General features: G+C 48.7%; 1 protein-coding gene and 1 pseudogene across 3 annotated transcripts; both read right to left on the bottom strand.

The window, feature by feature from the left end:
• Nucleotides 1-260: 260 nt before the first annotated feature.
• IFI6 (interferon alpha inducible protein 6) lies at nt 261-6,368 on the bottom strand. Of its 3 annotated transcripts, XM_065526647.1 has the most exons (6): nt 5,287-6,368; nt 5,053-5,128; nt 3,455-3,556; nt 2,641-2,718; nt 2,409-2,558; nt 261-669 (listed from the first exon to the last, which is right to left on the bottom strand). In XM_065526647.1, exons 3-6 carry the CDS (start codon nt 3,522-3,524, stop codon nt 575-577), a joined length of 393 nt encoding a protein of 130 aa, XP_065382719.1. In that variant the 5' UTR covers nt 3,525-3,556; nt 5,053-5,128; nt 5,287-6,368; the 3' UTR covers nt 261-574. The 3 variants fall into 3 exon arrangements, with proteins under 3 accessions (XP_065382719.1, XP_065382722.1, XP_045232723.1); XM_065526650.1 differs by lacking the exon at nt 5,053-5,128; XM_045376788.2 differs by lacking the exon at nt 5,053-5,128 and having other exon boundaries at nt 6,299-6,368.
• A 3,458-nt stretch (nt 6,369-9,826) lies between these two features.
• LOC123570843 (U6 spliceosomal RNA) lies at nt 9,827-9,926 on the bottom strand (annotated as a pseudogene).
• Between the last annotated feature and the right edge of the window lie 2,520 nt (nt 9,927-12,446).

Genomic DNA, 12,446 nt, shown 5'->3' with positions numbered 1-12,446 from the left:
GGCAGGAGTCCAGAGAAGGGGATGTCTGAACTGAGTCTGGAAGGATAGAAAGGAGTTTTTCAGGCACATGAGCTTCTGAAGACATTCCGGGTAGAGAGACCAACATTTGCTAAGGCCCAGAAACAAAATCAACTGGTTGTGTTCCAGGAGCTGTGGTTGACTCGAAGGGAAAATGGGAATGGGGGTGTGTGGATGGCACAGGCCAGAGCCAGATTGTTTGGGTTTCTCACTGCAAACATGATTGACAGCAGGACAAAGTGTTTTCTGGAAGAAGTTTATTCTGTTTTCTTATCTAGGTTGTTGGGGACAGTGATAGAGAAAGTTCTGGATACTGGGCATGGTCGGCACATGCTTGTAATCCTGCTTGGGAGGTTGAGACAGGAGGATCACTTGAGGCTATGAGCTGGAGGCTGTAGGGCACTGTGATCGCATCTGTGAATAGCCACTGCACTCTAGCCTGGACAACATAGTGAGAACCCATCTCAAAAAAAAAAAAAAAAAAAAAAAGGCAAAGTTCTAGATCCTAACTGGAAGAGTTAGGCTAAGAAGGAAGAAGAGTTCTGGGAGCTGCTGGCTACTCTTCATCCTCCTCACTATCGAGATACTTGTGGGTGGCGTAGCCCAGCAGGGCACCTATTTTACCCATGGCGATGCTGCTGCCGCCAGCCCCTGTAAAGCAAACACAGATGAGTCAGTGGGGCCCAAGCGCCAGGCCCCGGAATCCAGATGTCTGGAAACCATTGGTTGAGTCCAACTCCTCATTTCTAGATGGAGAAACAGAGGCCCTGAGAGGGGATGGCACTACCACAAAGTGAGTCCCATTTTTACCTTGCCTTGACATCCCACATCACAGATGTGTTTCTGTGATGAAAAAGGCAAAAATAATGGCTCCTTCACTGGATGTCTGCCATGGAAATGCCATGTTATTAATCATGCCAACAGCCACCTTCATGGAGCCCTGTGTGCGTGTGGGGGGTTCACAAGCCGGGGATCATTTCATCTTGTCACAGCTATGTGGCATGTGAGAGGACAACTATTTTATAGCCCAGAGGTGTCCCTGGGCTCGCCCACACTCTTCCCTTCCCATTGCAGGGGTGTGGCCCCCTCTGAGCAGGGCTCTCTTATTTTGGGCTGGTTCTTTGGGCTTTTGCCATTCAGAATTGAGAGAAGAGAAAATGCAAGGTTCAGAAAGGCAGAGAGGGAAGTTTGTCGGGGGCAGGTTTTCTCCAGGATTTTGGAGGCCTCAGAGCGAGAGAGAGTGGTGGGAGTAGGGTGGGGAGAGAGGACAGAGAGGGAAGTGAGGCCATTTTTTATGAGTCACTCTGGGCCGGCACAGTGGCTCATGCTTGCAATCTCCCACTTTGGGAGGCTAAAGTGGGAGGATTGCTTGAGCCCAGGAATTCAAGACCACCCTGGGTAACACAGTGAGACCCTGTCTCTAAAAAAAAAATCTGGCGTGGTGGTGGTATGCGCCTGTAGTCCCAGCTACTTGGGAGTCTGAGGCAGGAGGATAGCTTGCACCCGGGAGTTTCAGGCTGCTGTGAACTGTGATCATGCACTGCATTCCAACCTGGCTGTGTGAGACCTTGTTTTGACCTTTATCTATGATAAGTAGATCAGTAGACTGATCAATCGATAGATAGAAGAGTCACTGTGAGCTCTATCTGTTCCCTCCATGGTGTTCAAAAAGTGCAAGTCAAGACCACATTTGGTGTGAGATTGATTTGAGTTACTCTACATTTCTTTGCTACTGTGGTCTCTGAGATTGAGCAGATTCAAAATACGTTAAACTGAGGATGATCACCCCAACGCACCGCTGAGAGAACTGAGGCTTGTTGTGATTTGGCCAAAGCATCAGTGAGGCACCCAGCCTTTGAGACTGAGAATGGGGTTTCTGGCATCATATTGACTGGGTCAGAATCTAGGCTCTGGTCTAAACTAGCAGGGAGACTTGAGTAAATTACTTAATTCCTGGCCGGGCACAGTGACTCACACCTGTAATCCCAGCACTTTGGGACTCCGAGATGGGCGGATCAGCTGAGGTCAGGAGTTTGAGGCCAGCCTGGCCAACATGGTGAAACTCCATCTCTACTAAAAATACAAAAATTAGCCTGGTGTGGTGGCGTGTGCCTGTTATTCCAGCTACTTAGGAGGCTGTGGTAGGAAAATCGCTTGAACTCGGGAGGCGGAGGTTGTAGTGAGCGAGATCACACCACTGCACTTCAGCCTGCCTTGGTGACACAGCCAGACTCCGTCTCAAAATAAATAAATAATCACTTAATTCCTGGTAAACTACTTAATTGCTTGAGTAAATTACTTAATTCCTGAGTGCTTCAGTTTCCCCATATGTATGATGAAAATAATAATATTAAAGAACGTTCTACCAGGGGCCCAGGCCCCGCACTCACCAACGCTCTGCAGCGTGGCCACTAGCCCCCCGGCGGGGACGCCGCCCCCATTCATGATCGCAGACCAGCTCATCAGCGAGGCAGCCACCGAGTTGGCCGCGATGCCGGCGCCGGTGAAGCCCAGCGCAGGCAGCCCGGCGACCGCGAGTCCTGGAGGAACAGGAGCGGGTGAGGGAGCGCCCTCGGCAGAGGCCCGCCCCACCTGCCCGAGATTCTCCCCCTCCAGACCCACCTCCTCCGATGGCCATGAAGGTCAGGGCCTTCCAGAACCCGGAACCGCTGTCCGAGCTCTCCGAGCACTCTTTCTTGCCTGCAGGAGAGCAGACAAAGCGTAGTGGGGGTGTTGGGGTGGAATGCAGAGGTCCCCTGCTCTGTGTCTGATGCTCAGGACCACTCCTGGAGGCGGGGGCCACCGCTCTCCTACTCAGAGAGCCTCACAGAGCGGAAGGGACTTTTCCCTGGGCGCCGAGCCTGGCACAGAACTAGCATTGAATAAATTTCGGTAGGATGGAGGAATGAACAGAGTAGTGGGATTTGAATCTGGGACTCTGGCGACACCAACCCTGCACTGTCCGTTGAAATGAACCCTGCCAGGGTCTCTACAGAAGCACGCCAGAATCTCTACACTCGGGACCCTGAAACTCTCTCCCTTATCCCACCCTCCTCCCATCCCCCAGCACCCTTATTTGCCTCCTTACTTGTCCCCTTACCTGCACCCTTATCTGTTCCCTTACCTGCACCCTTACCAGCAACCTTACCCGCATCCTTACTGGCATCCTTACCTGCACCCTTACCTGCACCCTTACCGGCATCCCTACCTGCACCCTTACCGGCACCCTCACCTGCACCCTTACCGGCACCCTCATCTGCATCCTTACCGGCACCCTCACCTGCATCCTTACCGGCACCCTCACCTGCATCCTTACCGGCACCCTCACCTGCATCCTTACCGGCACCCTTACCTGCATCCTTACCGGCACCCTTACCTGTATCCTTACCGGCACCCTTACCTGCATCCTTACCTGCACCCTTACCCACATTCTCACCTGCCTCCACCCCGCTGCAAGTGAAGAGCAGCAGGTAGCACAAGAAAAGCGATACCGCCTTCTGCCGCATGGTGGCGCCGCGCGCAGGCTCCGTCGCTAGACCTGCGAATAGGCGAGAGGGAGATGGTCACCGGACCATTTTTGGAGCTCATCAGCTCCGTTGTTTTCCCTTCCAATTCGGACTGAATCAGTAAAAAGCAGCGAGGTGCGGTGAACGGAATCCAGGATCCCTCTCAGGAGCCTCGGGAATCCGTTTCCTCTCCGCATCAGTGGCAGAGATGTCCCTGCCCCAACCGGTGGGTGTGCGGATTCGCACGGTGTTTACCGCAGATGTCAATATCATGACTGTGGTTGTTCTTGGCCTTGTACCCAAGTGACCTTGGGCAGGATACCAGGGTACTTTGCTTCTCTGGGCTTCAGTTTATTTATTTCTAAAATTAGGGTATTAATAGAGTCTATTTCAGAGGGTACTTGTGAATTTAGTAACTGTTCCACGCTGTATCCCCGGCACTTTGAACAGTGCCTGACGCATTGAATTTGCTTAAAAAAAATTTTTTTTAAGATAAACTCATTCTTACAATGCATTGAATATCTACAGGCACCAAACATTGGCCTCACATCGATTTAATTTTTTTCAGAAAGAAAGTACGGAAGGGTGTGTGGAAAAAGAAACTCAGTTTCCCTCACTGTACAAGAGGCTTCTGATAGCAGATGTGTGGAGGTTTCTCCCCACCAGCAAGCAAGCAATCAGTCCTCTGGTGAACACCAGCTGAGGGTCCCCAAATTCCATTCTGACACCACTATGGGTAGATAGTGGCCGATCGCACATGTTGAGGGTTCAGTCCCCCAGACTGCCCATTGAAAGCCCTAGGTTGTTTTACCTGTGCTTCTGACTGACTATAGATTGGGGTTCCCACAATTCCCTTCTGCAGTTTTATTAATTTGCTAGAGCAGCTCACAGAACTCAGGGAAACACTTTGCTTACATTTACTGGTTTCTTTCTATAAAAAAAAATTGATCTTGTGTTGTTTTGAGACAGGGTCTCACTCTGTTGCTCAGGCGGGTGTGCCGCGGCCCCATCTCAGCTCACTGCGACCTTCGCCTCCCAGGCTCAAGTGATCCTCCCACTTCAGCCTCCAGAGTAGCTGGGACTACAAGTATGCACCACCGCACCCAGCTTTTTTTTTTTTTTTTTTTTTTTTTGAGACAGGGTTTCACCATGTTGCCTGGTCTTGAACTCCTGAGCTCAAGCAATCTGCCTGCCTCAGCCTCCTAAAGTGTTGGGATTACAGGCGTCAGCCACCACACCCAGCCACATTTACTGATTCCTTATGGATATTACAAATGCTGCAGATGAAGAGATGCACAGGGCAAGGTATGGGAGAAAGGGCATGGAGTTTTCATTCCTCTCCAGAAGCACCACCCACTGGGAGCCTCTTTGTATTCCGCTATCTGGAAGCTCGTCAAACCCTGTCCTTTTGTGTTTTTGTGGAGGCTTCATTACATAGGCATGACTGATTAAATCATTGCCCATTGGTAATCAGCTTTACCTTCAGCCCCTCTCCCCTCCCCAGAGGAAATGCCAGCCATCACTCAACTTATTAGACAGTTAACACTCAAAAGATATTTATCACTTTGAAGATTCCAAGGATTTTAGGAGTTGTATGCCAGCAACTGGGGGATGAAAAAATATATTTTACAATATCACAAGGGATAAAGGTCACACAGCAAATTGTGCAACATGGGTATACATTCAAGACTGTCAAAATTCAGAACCTATGCTCTTTCCTTTATACCACAAAACTGGAAAATGCGTATGCCCTCAGACTCACCTCTAACGCGACCTTTGTCAGCTCAATGCCATTTCCTTAAATTAAAAAGAAAAACAAGAAACTCCTCTCAAGTATTGAGTACTTAGCACTTTATGGCATGCAGTCCACGTGTATCTATAATGATACCATGAAGTCGGTACCATTGTTATCAACCACATGTTATAGGTAAGGAACTGAAGCTCAGAGAGGTTAAGTAATATTCCCAAGGCTGCCTAGCCAGGTCATGGAAAAGTCAGGGTTTAAACCCACAATTGGCTAATACCCAAAGCCCACTTTTTTTTTTTTTTTTGGAGACAGAGTCTCATTCTGTCACCCAGGCTGGAGTGCAGTGGCGTGATCTCAGATCACTGCAACCTCCGCCTCACAGGTTCAAGGGATTCTCCTGCCTCAACCTCCCGAGTAGCTGGGATTACAGCCATGTGCCAGCATGCCCGGCAAATTTTTGTATTTTTAGTAGTGACGGGGTTTCACCATGTTGGCCAGGCTGGTCTCGAACTCCTGATCTCGTGATCTGCCCACCTTGGCCTCCCCAAAGTGCTGGGATTACAGGTGTGAGCCACCGCGCCCGGCCCCGGCCCCAAAGCCCACATTTTTAACAACCATTCCAGATGGCTTCATCTATCCTCAAAGATGAACTCACTGTCACATTGGATCCTATAATAAAGGGGCTTCTAAAATCATCCAGTCCTTTGAGCAGGTAAGGCAACTTAACCTTCCTTTTACAGAGGAAGCAATTAAGGTTCCAAGAGGTGACAGGGCTAAGGCCACAGATCGCTGATATTGCACCTGTAACCTGGGTCTCATGCCTCTTGGGGTTTTGTATCCAGTCTCCCTAAAATCTCCAACCCATCCTCTTAGACAAGTCCCAGCCCAGGGCACTAAAAGGGACCCAGGGATGCTGCTCCCTGGAGAAGGGGCCTCCTGGCTCTCAGAACATGAGATTTACAGGCAGGTAGGCAGCCTGGCAGAGGGTGGCAGCTTGATGCCCACACTTCATAGCTCCTGAGTTTACCTTGGAGGACAGAAGAGAAGCAATCCTCAGCCCGGAGCCTGCTGATAGATGGGCACAGCCGCGAGTAAACGGTTCTCCGGCTGAAGGCTGGCTTTTTATCATCACTTGCGGATCCTCCCACGTCTCACCCCAGGCAGCCAATCCCTGCCGGAGTTTCTATTTCTGCACTCTGCAGTTTCCTTTTCCCCTCTCTCCCAGCCCCTGCGCTCTGCAGTTTCATTTTCCCCTCTCTCCCAGCCCCTGCGCTCTGCAGTTTCATTTTCCCCTCTCTCCCAGCTCCGCCCAGCAGAAGCATTTGTGTGCTGCCTGCTGGCAGAAAAATACACTTCAAGCTGAGGACTTTTGGAGCCCCTAAGGGTATTCAAAGCATGTCACACTATGGTGACAGCTACGGCCATACTGGGCTTAGTGAAGCCTGATCACCAGCTCCCCCTGGGGCACACAGGCCTTTCACCCTTCAATCCAACTGATAAACAACACCTACCATTTATTGAGCACTTGCTGCATGCCAGGATCTGTGCAAAGTGCTCTATTTACATGATCTTTTTCCAATCCCACAGTAGTCATGTGACACACCATATGCTGTTTATAATCCCCCAGAACTTTAGAAATTAAGTCACTTTGTTCCATTGTCTCTCAGGCTGGCTGCTTCTGCGGCATGGGCATATGGTAAGACCAGTGAAGCCTGTGTTCGTGTGGCCATCATGATACATCTTGAGTTTCAAGATGGGTCCTCTGGCCCTAGGTAATGAACTGAGCATTCTTTAAAGCCTTTGGCTAGTGATGCTTGAAGCACTATAGGTCAGAAATGCAACCTCCATTTGGAAAACATAGAAATTCCGGTAAGGATGAATCATTGCCTTCTCCCAAGTGGAAGGGGTCTGAAATAATTGACCTGCCACCAGATGGCTGGCTATTCTCATTGAGCAATTTTGCCATATTGCTACCTGCTTCTGGAAGATTGGCTACATTTTGGCAATTGCCAGATCGGTTTTTGTGAGAGGGAGCCCAAGTTGTTGGACTCATTTCTAACCCCCATCCTTACCTTGCAATAGACACTCATAGGTCCATTGCAAGGCAATAGTGGGGCTAAGTTGAGAGGCTGGCTGACGTCCACGGGATGGGACATCCTGCTCATCGGGCTGTAAAGCCTCCTCTGCAGCAGGTGATCTCTGGTCGGCATTAACATGAGACACAGAGATCCACGTGCTTTATGTCCATTCAGAGTTCATTCTTATGCCCCAACCCACACCTGCTTATTCCCAATCTTCCAATCTTGTTCCATCCATGCCTTTGACCGACCAGCCAAGACACTGGCCACTTATTAGGAATTGGTGTATGCCTGTACCTCAGTCCATCTCTCTCTCTCTCTCTCTCTGCATACAGAGGGAACAACACGGTATACTACTCCTAGTTCTGCCCCCTGGGAGGATTCACTATTATTCAGGGCCACCCCCAACTGGAGCTGTAATAGAGTGGTCCATTTCCAGCTGGTACCAAAATATTATACTGACTTATCTGTGAATTGGGTTCGACTCCTTTCCTCCATTATCTGTTGGTTGCTGGGAACACTCCATGAGGCCATATATGTGGGTCAAGGAGAAAACCCAGAGAGACAGAGTTGAGTGCCACAGGACTCTGAGCTCCCCGTTTATTTAATTTACTCATGCCTTTTAGACCCCTTTTGCTCAGCCTTAAATATACCATTTCCATCATATATTTTTTGTTTTGTTTTGTTCTTTGTTTTTTGTTGTTATTGTTTTTGTTTTTGAGACAGTCTTGCACTGTCCCCCAGGCTGGAGTGCAGTGGTGTGATCTCGTCTTACTGCAACCTCTGCCTTCCGGGTTCAAGCGATTCTCCTGCCTCAGCCTCCCGAGTAGCTGGGATTACAGGCACGCACCACCATGCCCAGCTAATTTTTTTTGTATTTTTAGTAGAGATGGGGTTTTGCCATGTTGTCCAGGCTGGTCTTGAACTCCTGACCTCAGGTGATCCGCCCACCTCTGCCTCCCAAAGTACTGGGATTACAGGTGTGAGCCGCTGTGCCCAGCCTCTTTGTTGTTTTGTTGGTTTGTTTGTTCGTTTGTTAGAGACAGGGTATGATTGTATCACTCTGTTGCCCGGGCTGGAGTGCAGTGGTACAATCATAGCTTACTGCAGCCTTGACTTCCTAGGCTTAAGAAATCATCCCACTTCACCCTCCCAAGTATCTGGGACCACAGGCATGTGCCACCACACTCAGCTAATTTTTATATTTCTTTTAGAGATGGAGGTCTCACTACATTGCCCATGCTGGTCTCCAACTCCTGGTTCCAAGTGGTCCTTCTGCCTCGGGGTCTTAAAGTGCTGGGATTACAGGCATGAGCCAATGTGCCCGGCTTCCATCACATATGGAATTGCTGCTCTACCTTTCTGATAATACCCAACTTAAGATGTATAGCTACCTGGCATCCAGTGGTGAGATGCATAGTCACTACTGGGGCTCAGTGGCACATCAGGGCCTCTTTTCCCAAAGGGACCACAGTAACCATAGCCTTACTCCAGAATCCTAAGAATCCTAACTGCAAATCTCCTGTGTGGACTTCCAGAGACTCTCTACAGAATCCTATTTTTTTTCCTCCCTACAGAATCATTATCCATCTTTACACAGATACATCCAGCAACGCTGCATCTTTGGATCATATAATCAGAGGTGGCAGCATAGCTTGTTTTGTGGCCTGAACCTGCCACACAGTTAAGAGGAAAGAAAAAACCAAAACGACCTAATGTGCCTTTTTTTTTTTTTTTTTTTTTCCTTTTTGAGATGGAGTCTCACTCTGTCACGCAGGCTGGAGTGCAGTGGTGCGATCTCGGCTCACTGCAAGCTCTGCCTCCCGGTTTCACGGCATTCTCCTGCCTCAGCCTCCTGAGTAGCTGGGACTGCAGGCGCCCACCACCATGTCCAGCTAATTTTTTGTGTTTTTAGTAGAGATGGAGTTTCACTGTGTCAACCAGGATGGTCTTGATCTCCTGACCTCATGATCCACCCACCTCGGCCTCCCAAAGTGTTGGGATTACAGGTGTGAGTCACCGCGCCTGGCCCGCTTTTTCTATTCTCTCACTCAACGCAACAATCACCACAGACCAGATGTGTGGGTGGGGTTTTTTCCCCACACCCCAAGCAGCAGACACCAGCTGGGTGTCCTCTGATTCAATTATTATTATTATTATTATTATTATTATTATTTGAGATGGAGTTTCACTCTTGTTGCCCAGGCTGGAGTGCAGTGGTACTATATCGGCTCACCGCAACCTCCACCTCCCCGGTTCAAGCGATTCTCCTGACTCAGCCTCCTGAGTAGCTGGGATTACAGGCTTGCACCACCACACCTGGCTAATTTTGTATTTTTAGTAGAGACGGAGTTTCTCCATGTTTGTCAGGCTGGTCTCAAACTCCCAACTTCAAGTGATCCACCCAAAGTGCTGGGATTACAGGTGTGAGCCACCTCGCCCAGCCTCAATTCTTTTTTTTTTTTAATTATTAAAATAAAAATATGGAATGCTTCATGAATTTGCACGTCATCCTCGCACAGGGGCTATGCTAATCTTCTCTGTATTGTTCCAATTTTAGTATATGACGAAGTGAGCACTTTTTTCTTTTCTTCAGACAGGGTCTCACTGTGTCACCAAGGTTGGCTCAATCACAGCTCACTGCAGTCTCGACCTCCTGGGTTCAAGCAATCCTCCTGCCTCAGCCTCCCGAGTAGCTGGGACTATAGGGGTGCACCGTCATGCCTGGATAATTTTTGTATTTTTTGTAAAGATGGGGTTTTGCCATGTTGGCCAGGCTAGTCTCAAATTCCTAGGCTCAAGGAATCTGCCTGCCTCAGCCTCCCAAAGTGCTGGTATTACAGGCATGGGCCACTGTGCCCAGCCTCCAATTCAATTCTGACATTGTCTACCTGCAGAGAGCATTGATCCTACAAGTTGAGGGACTCCTCAACACTGACCCTCAAAGACACAAATCATGGCTTCTGGAACTTCCGACTGGTTGCAAGTTGGGATTCCCATAACCCCTTCTTTGGGTTCGATTAATTTGCTAGAGAAGCTCCTAAAGCACAGGGAAACACAGTTAGCAGTTTACCATACAGGAAATTACAAAGGCTACATGAAGAGATGTATTGGGTGAGGTATGAGGGAATGGGCACAGCGTCCTCTAGGAACATCCATGTGTTCAGCAATTGGGAAGCTCTCAGAACCCTGTCTTTTTTTTTTTTTTTTTATGGAGGCTTCATTACATAAGAATGATTGATTAAGCCATTGGCCACTGGTGATCAACTTAACTTTCAGTCCTTCTCCCCTTCAGTGGGTGGAGCTGAAATTTCCAGCCCTTTAACCCTGCCTTGGTCTTCCCAGTGACCAGCCCTATCCTCAAGCTACCTAGGGACTGCTAGCCATCAGTCAATCATTAGTATACAAAGCATGGTGGCATACACCTATAGCCCAAGCTGTTCAAGAGGCTGAGGTGGGAAGATTACTTGAGCCTAGAAATTCAAGTCCAGCCTGGGCAACACAGTGAGATTCCATCTCTAAAAAATAAACAAGGCCGGGCGCGGTGGCTCAAGCCTGTAATCCCAGCACTTTGGGAGGCCGAGACGGGTGGATCACGAGGTCAGGAGATCGAGACCATCCTGGCTAACACCGTGAAACCCCGTCTCTACTAAAAATACAAACAATTAGCTGGGCGAGGTGGCAGGCGCCTGTAGTCCCAGCTACTCCGGAGGCTGAGGCAGGAGAATGGCGTAAACCCGGGAGGCGGAGCTTGCAGTGAGCTGAGATCCGGCCACTGCACTCCAGCCCGGGCTACAGAGCAAGACTCCGTCTCAAAAAAAAATAAAAAATAAAAAAAAAATAAAAATAAACAAATACAAAATCATTAGTATACAAAAGGCATCACTTTGGAGACACCAAGGATTTTAGGAATTGTATGCCAGGAAATGAGGTGTGGGGGAATGGGCACAGCGTCCTCCAGGAACATCCATGTGTTCAGCTGTTGGGAAACTCTTGGAACCCTGTCTTTTTGGTTTTTTATGGAGGCTTCATTACTTATTTCAAATATCTATTTCACAATATCACGGTCCACCTCTGGTTTTCAAACACCACCCCCCCCCTTTTTTTTTTTTTTTTTGAGATGTGGTTCTGTCGCCCAGGCTGGAGTGCAGTGGCATGATCTTGGCTCACTGCAGCTCCACCTCCCAGGTTCAAGTGATCCTCCTGCCTCAGCCTCCCAAGTAGCTGGGATTACAAGCATGTGCCACCATGCCTGGCTAATTTTTGTATTTTTGGTAGAGACAGGGTTTCACCATGTTGGCCAGGCTGGTCTTGAACTCCTGACCTCAAGTGATCCACCTGTCTCAGCCTCCCAAAGTGCTGGGATTACAGGCATGAGCCACTGCACCAGGCCTTCAAACCTAAATTTCTTTGTTTTTTTCTTTTTAATTTTAATTTAGGTTCTGGGATACACGTGCAAAGTGTGCAGGTCTGTTACATAGGTATACGTGTACCATGGTGGTTTGCTGCACCTATTAACCCATCCTCTAAAAACCTGAATTTCTTACATCAAAAGTACATACAACTTCCCAGCTACTTGGGAGGCTAAGGCAGGAGGATTGCTTGAACTGGGAGGTGGAGGTTGCAGTGAGCCGAGATTGCACCATTGCATTCCATGCACTCCAAGACAGAGCAAGATCCTGTCTAAAAAAAAAAAAAGGACATACAATTCAGAAGATACTGCCATAATTAACCAAGCATGGTGGTGCCCACCTGCAGTCCCGGCTACTCAGGAGGCTGAAATGGGAGGATCGCTTGAGCCTGGGAGGTCGAGGCTACAGTGAGCTGTGATTGTACCTCTGCACTCCAACCTGGGTGACAGAGCAAGACCCTGTCTCAAAAAAAAAAAAAAAAAAAAAAAAAGGAATTAAAATGAAATAATAATAATGGGCAGAGAGATATCCTCCTCAAAGTAATAGTTTGATAGAGAAGTGGAGTGGGTAATTGAAACATTTCTTGTCTAAAATAGGGGGAGATGAAAGCATGAAAGACTGGCTTGCATGTTGCTCACACAACACAAGTGGAGACTAAAGGAGTGCCCCCGCTAGATTTTCCTCA

This window comes from Macaca fascicularis, chromosome 1 (assembly GCF_037993035.2).
Source record: "Macaca fascicularis isolate 582-1 chromosome 1, T2T-MFA8v1.1".
Lineage (NCBI taxonomy): Eukaryota > Metazoa > Chordata > Mammalia > Primates > Cercopithecidae > Macaca > Macaca fascicularis.
This window is presented reverse-complemented; position numbering and strand designations above follow the sequence as displayed.